This window comes from Lactuca serriola, chromosome 2, assembly GCF_051521515.1.
Source record: "Lactuca serriola cultivar US96UC23 chromosome 2, Lser_US96UC23_V15, whole genome shotgun sequence".
Lineage (NCBI taxonomy): Eukaryota > Viridiplantae > Streptophyta > Magnoliopsida > Asterales > Asteraceae > Lactuca > Lactuca serriola.
The window spans coordinates 133,362,640-133,371,528 of NC_136409.1; the positions used below are offsets into that span (position 1 = coordinate 133,362,640).

General features: G+C 35.0%; 1 protein-coding gene across 1 annotated transcript; it reads right to left on the minus strand.

The window, feature by feature from the left end:
- Positions 1-348: 348 nt before the first annotated feature.
- Positions 349-2,082, minus strand: LOC145086815 (putative aspartyl protease At4g16563). The gene has a single exon (XM_079024650.1). The coding sequence runs from the start codon at positions 2,037-2,039 to the stop codon at positions 615-617; it is 1,425 nt and encodes a 474-aa protein (XP_078880776.1). The 5' UTR covers positions 2,040-2,082; the 3' UTR covers positions 349-614.
- Positions 2,083-8,889: the final 6,807 nt, after the last annotated feature.

An 8,889-nucleotide genomic window follows, 5' to 3' on the forward strand; every position in this document is an offset into this window, starting at 1 on the left:
TAAAAACACACTCATCAACATCATTCACTTGCAAGCTTGTTCATCGTTCTTGGATGTGGGCTTTCGAAACAAACTATAATTGATTATTTATTTTCATTGTGAGCATGTCAGTCAACCGATGATCTATGGATACAAAGGAATATATTTGCATTTTGTTCAAGGGGATAGGCACAAAATAAAAAAGAAAACTAACAGAAATATTATTGAATATAATTTACAAGCAAAAATAACTTGATATATATTATTTGAATATGCATGACTAATGCAGCTCCAAACAAATTAGCACATTTAAATCCCAAAGAATTTATAAATTTTATTATAATTATAATTTATCGTTACAATGGAACTAACTTTTCCAAATCAACAAGGTTACATAATACTCTTATTTAAATTAAAAATTATAAAGCAACAAATTGGTATTTGAAAGTAAATATTATGTATTATTATTTTAAGAAAATCACAATAATATCAAATTAGTGAATGAGTTTTAACTTTTAACAAAATAAGCATTTGTTTTATTTGTTACATAAATAGGTGTCCTTTTTGTATAAAAGGTTAAAAAAGTGTTATTTTTATATTTTGTGATTTTCTCTGTTATTATCTTTTTTATTTATTTACTTACAAATCTGTTTCCTGAATCCAAGTACTCCATTTTCCAAATCATATTCGAAGTATATATCCTGTTGTTGGTAGTTTCCAATAATTATCGATGGCCCAATACTCGAATTCGACCCGATCAAATTACTTGAAACGATCGTCATACACAACACACCATCATCGCCATCATCGCCGACGAACGAGAAGTAATCCGCCACCGGAAGAGATAATTTCGCGCCGCCTACGAAATGAAATGTAAACTCCGGTAACTCTGCAGATTTTCCGGTGACGTCAAAACACGGACGTAACCCAGTTTCCGATTCCACGTCAACAGCTCTCTTATACTCCGACATTTGATTCTCAAACTCTCTCGCCACCAAATCGTAAGGGACATTGTCCATCACCGTGAACGTTGTGCCGGAATCGATGATTGCTCCGCCGTTGCCGTCGGCTCCCGGCACCAGATACTCATTTGAGATATTCACGGATTTACCTCCGATGGTGATTTCCCGGAGGTTTACGTAGTAATATTCCTGAAAAGCCTCCGAGGAATTCATTGGGTTCTTCTGAAAATTGGTGTAGCTCATTTCCGAACCTCCGGCGGTGGAATTTGTAGAATTTGTTGAATTTGTAGAATTCCGAACAAGAACAAGCTCGCTGCTCACCGGAGCGTCGTCAAACCGGTGAGAGACTAAACAATACGAAAACTTTTTCACACCCATCTGATTGGGTAAAGAAGAAGACCCACGCCCAAACCCGGCAATACCAGATGGTTGTCGGGTCGATACAATGGAGCATCCGACAGCGAAGTCACTCACATCACCTTCGGGGAAATCGAGCGTATCCGAGATAAGGAACCCCGAAGTTGACCCGGACCCGTATTGAATCGTGTAAGCCGGACAACTCTCGTTTCCGTTACATGAAGTCTGCTGACTCGACCCGGAAACCCACCCGCATTTCTTGCTGTTACACCCGATCATCTGAGCAGATGAAGAACGATTCGGGATGAACTTCGGGGTGTTGGTTTGGTTAACATCTGAAAATCTACAGTCGTAACATCTGTAGTTATTAGTACATGGGGACCAAACGAGGCTGCTTCCGGTGTCCATTAAGAAGGGTAGTTTTTGAGGGGGTGATCCGAAGCTGAGAGAAATAGAGTATGCGCCATAGCTGTGAGGAAAGAGAGGAATTTGAGTGGATGAAGAAGAGGTGTTGTTGGGGTTTTTGAGATAGCGAGCTCTGGTTATTGAAGAGGATGCGAGGGAGTTTATGGTGTGCTTTAGATGCGATGATTGGTTGTTGGTTTTTGGTGTAATGTGGTGTGTGAGAGAAAGTGTAAGGGTGGTATGTGAAGAAGATGAAGGGGTAGAGATACATATACAGAGGATGGTGAGGAGAGTGACAATGGGGAGTGAAGAAGAAGGAGGAGGAGGAGGAGCCATGGGAATGTGTTTATGGTGATGGCGGATTTTGTTGGTATTCTTTCTTGTGTATGGAGATGAAAATGAGTTTGATTGTTGTTCATTATATAGTATAGAGTAAATTACAAAAATGGTCCTTGAAGGTTAGGTTTTTTTTAATTACTTTATCTAATATTATATTTAATTTTTTTAAAACAATAAATGTAAGCTACTTTTATTCCATTCCTAATCCTGTCAATCTTCAAGTCCCCTAGACCAGACTTGAACCGTTGATCTTATTGTACAAGGACACATCATACCGTTACTTCAAAGGATCATATTTTCGTAGGAATCATATATTTATATTCTCGAAGGAATCACATATTCATATTCTTATAGGAATCACATAATACCGATTTCTTCCATTTCCGAGCAAAAATACCGGGATTATTGAATGAATCCCTTATCAGATTCGTCGGTTTACCTCAGGGGTCGCATCGCGACCCAAATATCTCCCTAGAAGTTGTCACGTGTCCTCCTAACACTATGTGTGTCTTGCCACTCAGCCATATCGACACATCGCGACTTTTGCCACGTCTTTCTCTTTTGTCATGTGTCACGTTCTCGTGACACATGTCCATCACATGGTCACATCGACGCATCGCGTTAATCTAAAGATCGTGTCATGTTCTTTCACTTGTCCGTTTTCTTGACTTTGCTCAAACATGTTACGGCCAAAATGGGCTCCGTATGCCAAATAGGTTATAGCCAAATACTCAAATTTTCGGTCATTACAATATATATTGTTAAATATTCCGAATTTGTCTTTCCGATTATGATAAGTTTCTTCGAAATCATGCAAGGATACATAACATAGCTATAAATTATCAATTACAAACAAATTTTGTTGAAGAAATTTGGAAACAATATAGAAAAGAAAAAATGATGATTAATGTAATATTTGTTTTGTTATTCATGCCTTCATTATTTAAGTGGTTAATAAATTAAACCAAAGCAAATACGTATTATCATTTTATTATCATATATTTAGAGTTTACTTTTTATTTAAATTATAATTTTTTATATTTAACTTAATGTATTTATGAATTATTAGTTTTGAATAATTAAAATATTTGTTTAAAAGATATAAAGTAGTTGATGATATAACCTTGCAGACAAATTTTGAAAGAACGTTTATATATTATATAGATAGTTATAAAAGTTCATGTTGAAAAAATCTCCCTTAGTTTTTATTTATTTCTAATGGGTCTTACTGGTTTTTTAATATAATTCCGGGGTTTTATTTATTTATTTTTTTTATGTGAAAATTGATATATTGAATTTAAATGATCGGTGCCATTGCACTGTTACCGATGATTTGATACATATACTATATTGTTAGTATTATATAAAGAAAAAGTGTAGCAAAGTTATAATTATTTTTTCATTTATTTATCAAAAATAAAAGTTGATTATCTTTTAAATTTTATATGTGTCTACTATCAATAAAACCATATATAATTTCTCAAGATTTTTTTTCTAACCAAATAAAATTGGGGTACCATATCTTTTTAGGGCGTTAAATCGCATGGTTGTATGGTATTTTTTTTTATCTTTATACGATACATTACGGTAATTTTTTATATAATAAAAACATGATATGACCCGATGTTATATTTTTTTTATTTACTAAAAAACAACTTAATTAAAACATGATAAACACGACCAACACCACAATCACGAAAATGAAAATTAGAATAAACTTTTAGTTTATTTAATTTGTAATTAACTTTTACGAATACAAAAAACCTCATATTAATATCGTGTCAATTTTGTATCGAATTTTAAACACAAATACAATACCAGACACTAGTGTGTTTTTTACAATAAACACAAATATACAAATACGAATTTAATTTCCATTTTTAATTTTGTTTAGTGGGATGTCATGGATTGAATAACCTATTAAGTAATTAGGGTATTAAATAAGTACATAGGGAAATCTAGATTTAGAGAGAGGCGGGGCTATCGGCCGGGGAGGGCTGATGGAAGAAAGCAATTAATCATTTAAGAACAGTTGAAAAATGAGAATTAGTTAATAACTTGAGAAAGTTGAAAAACCCAATTGTCTTTTATAATTTGTCAATAAGGAACGTCTAGAAACAAGTGCTTCAAATTGAATGTCTTTTTTTTTTTATTATTATTTATGAAATTGATTGTCATTTTACGTAGAAATAACAAAACATCATATTACTCGTAATATTGAATCCATACCCATTTCACTGTTCATAACAGGTAAGTAAGCCTTTATTTTTAAAATTTATTATTCGGCAATACTAACAGAAGGCTACATCAAAAACAGTCACAAAATTGCAAACCATAAAGGGAATTGCAACCAAGAAACCTAATTGATTTTTAAGTTTCGATTTCTATACACAAACTAATTAAAAGGAACAACCCTATCTTTACAAAACTCATTGGGTCCAAAAACTATAGCATTCTAGTAAGTCCACAACATCCAAATAGTAGTCATACAAACAGCTTTTATAGCAACTCTTTTCATCATGGTCAATGTCCAACTATCTACACAACAAAAAATGTCTCGAACTTTACCAAAATAAGGAAAGGTCACATTTATCTAACATGTCACTTGACTCCAAATTTGTGTTCTTAACTCACAAGACTAGAAAAAATGATTGGTTTCTTCAAGGGAAACATCCAAGAAGGACAAAGTGTCAAATCCAAATCTATTTGATCTTTTTCAAACAAAAACAAAATCTTGAAAATCTCTCCATAAAAGACCGATCCCCAATCCAAACATATTTCCAAAATAGAGCACAAGATCACCAACCCGCAGTTGAAAGAAAAATGATCAAGAATACCATGATCATCCAAATGATTAAAAGAACCAACAATTTTATGCCAACTCTTTTTGTTCTAATTCCTTCCCTATTTTACATCAACCTACCAATAGTCACATGAATTTCTTTGACAACTTTAACCCATAACACATTACAATCATTAAGAAAATGTCAATTCAACTTTTACAAGAGATCTCCACTAAAAGAACCAATACTACCAACATTAAGAGCACAACTTTTGTTTTGGTGTCCCATTGAATCCAACTTGTTTTCCTTTTGTGCACCTCTTCTCCCAAGAAAACGAAATAAATGGAGCTCTAGCCGATCTTATTGCAGTTCTTCTGAAGCTCAAAAGTCCAGACCTATGGCATATGGAAGAGGGGAGAAAAGGAAGACAAAAAATCCAAGAGTTCCATATATTGACTCTGCCCCCTTTCCTCACAGGCGTACATCGTTAATGACACGACAATCTTGATCATTTTTAAGGAAAAATGTCTCATAAATCTATGATCATCCATATGATTAAAAGAACCAACAATTTTATGCCAAACTTCTTTTGTTGTGATGTATCCCCCATTCAAGATCATCCTCACCATTAGTCCCATGAATTGCTTTGACAAATTTAACTCAAAAGGCATTGCAATCTTTAAGAAAATATGAATGCCACTTTTGTAATTGAGCCTTACTAAAAACACTAATACTAGCAACATCAAGACCGACATTTTCTTTTGAATCTAAATGGTGTCCCATTTAATCCAACTTATTTTCCTTTTGTTCACCTCTGCTCTCCATAAAAAACAAGAACGAACCGACTCCAATAAAGAAAACACATTTTTAGGTATTTTGAAAATAGACATAAGGAAGATATGTAAACTTCCTATAGAAATTTTAGAAGAACAAGAAGGCCTCAAATGTTATGCATTTTTTATTTTCCACTTGGAATATTTTTCTAATATCTGTTGATTATGGTTATCCACTTATCCGCCGATACATATTAGACCCGAATGATAAACCAAGATACTTAAAGGGGAAAAAGTTGTAGCACACATACCATCAGTCGCCATTTCCTCCAACAAAGTCGAACCCATCCCCACACCACATGGATTCAGATTCTTTATATTGATTTTTAACCCCAAACAAAGGTAAAAAACAACTATAAGAACCCGCACCAAATTTTGGACATTTTTCATGTCATATGCACCAAGAAGTAGTGCATCGTCCGCATAAAATATATGTGAAATAGACAACCCTTCATTTACAACTTTTGCTCCTCTAAATACTCATGACTAATAACCTCCTTAATGGCAAAATATAGGCCCTCCATAGCTATAATAAACAAGAAGGACAATAGCAGATATTATAAACAAGAATGATGATAACAGATTTTCCTGTCTCGACCCCTATGAAAATAAAATTCACTAGCGGGACTCCCATTAATCAAAGCTGAAACTCAAGAAGTCTTGAGCCAAGTCATGATCCATTAAATCCAAATCGGACTAAAAAACCATAATTTACTTGAGTTAGCTCCAATTGAAATAGCCATAATCCTTCACGAAGTCAACTTTTACAAGTATAAAGTTTTTATTTTTCTTATATCATATCATGACTTCATTGACCATAAGAGACCCATCAATGATTTGTACAGCTTTAACAAAAGTAGATTGCTCAATGCTAACAACGGATTCAACCACATAGGCTATTCGATTAGCCAAAAGTTTATCAATAGTTTTATATTCCAAACTAATAAAACTAGTGAGACATTATTTTTTTCATAATGCGTGTGGAATGTACTAGTTTTAATCCTACTAACTTAGACACAGAAACAAACACACGAAAGGCAGTGTACCTATCGAATAGCAGTTTAGTTCAGGCAAGTAGGTTATCAAACACAAGGAACGATACATAATTAAAATTAAAGCTAATATTATCTAAATAAAACAAGTATTAAAAAGGAAGTTTTCTCTAGTTTTGCAAGACTAGAAATTTAAGCAATCAAATAACACTTAACTAAAAGACAATTAACAACTAAAGGAGAATGAAAAAACAACTAGATTCAATAAGATAAAAGAGACTTCTAGGTTGAATTCTCAAAAACCATAGCTCTAAGAACCCTTCTGGCCTCCAAAAATCATCCAAAGCTTCCAAAATTAATTAGGGTTTTGAATGAAAGCGATCCTATATATAGATTCTGAAAACAGAGCCAACTCGAAAAGTTTTTTGTCCCAACTCGTCGAGTTAGTCATTAAAATCCCGTGTACGGCAAGTCAGCGTCAAGAATCGCGAACTTTCTGATCAACTTGTTGAGTTGATGGCTAACTCGTCGAGTTCTTTTTGAAACAACATTTTCTCAAAACACAAAAATCATCCGAAATTGTGTCTAGTTTTCAGAACATTTTGAATCTCGCCAATCAAAGTTACGGTTCATAAGATATGACCAAAACACTGACGAGGGGTCAAGCTGTCCAACAACATCCTTCTTTCTTCAAAATACAAGATCCAAGCTTCCAATCGCCAATTTCGCTTCCTTTTCGTTCTGAGCATGTCTTTATTGCTTAAATGAAATTTTAAACCAAATAAAGCATCTTTTTTTCATTAAATGAGATAAAATCAACATAAAGTATTAAGATAATGCATGAATTTTATAACTAAATATGCCCATATCAAAATACCCCACACTTGACTTTTGTTTGCCCCCAAGCAAAACTGAATTTTCACACACTAATATCACACAAGACAATCCAAATCAAACCCAGCCATTATGCCAAGACCGCAACGTATGCATTTGTGTCTAAAAAATTTCCTAAGGACCCCCCTCAATTCTAAATACTTACAATCCTCATAAACACTCGCCCACTTCTTTTGAACAACGCTAATTTTATGCATCCCTCCTATAACGACCCAAATTTTCATTTTTAATTAATCAAACACATTTGCATAAATCATGAAATCCCAACACAATTGTTTTCAATCTACATCCATTACAATTTTATTTAAAAACATCAAAGTGTCCCGAAGCATATTAGTGAAAGGGAGATATAGTGCATGCCACGCCATCACGCCTTGCCATTGACCTTGGGCTCAGATGTACCTAAAATAAATCCACAAACGGTAAGGTTGAAAGCTTAGTGAGTTCCCCAAAGCATACCCACACAAAAACACGTATAACATATCATACTAGCTAAACAACTATACAAAACACATAAGCCATGCATACCAACATATAAGGAAGCCCTGGAAACCCTCCAGGGTCTTACTCCGGGTGCCATGGGAACACCCACATGGGCTTAGCCCAATGCCTCGGGGACCCCCCCCCCCCCCCCCGAGATCTCTGACCTAGGATGCCAAGGAAACTCTCCAAGGTCTTACACCTAAGTGCCTCGGGAACGCCCCAAGGTCTTTGACTAGGATGCCATAGAAACCCTCCACGGTCTTATACCTAAGTACCTCAGGAACCCCCCATGATATTTGAAGCCAAATGACACTCCAAGATTCCTTGACCACTTCTTCTTCTTGGATGAACACTAAAAAGGACCACAAAGCACTCTCAAGGCTCAAAATACACTCACAAAGGGTATTAGGGCTTCCAGGAATGTTGGAAGGTGAAAGGAGCTGACGAGGGTGAGGTTCACGTGAGTTAAGGGCATTTAAATAGGTCACAAGTCCGCAAATTAGGGTTTGGACTCTCGGCACGTACGCCCAATGTATTTCTTGGTACGCCCAACGTACGTCCAGCTCCTCCGCGATCATCCATGCATAGGATGCTAAGTGTACACATAAGTACGCCCAACGTACTTAAAGGACCAATTATGTCAAAATGGGAATTCTTCAAGGGTTTCAAGTCATACCTGGTTTAGGGCGTTAGACCTCCGAATCCATCCCCAGAAAAGTTTCTTAACCTCAAGTCATTTTTGGTTAAATCCCCAAGCATACGTACGGTAAAATAACCTAGAAAAGAAAAATACAATAAAATAAAAGACTTGATAACTTTTTGTCTTGAATCTTTGATACTTTGTAGCTCTTTCTTCATGTCT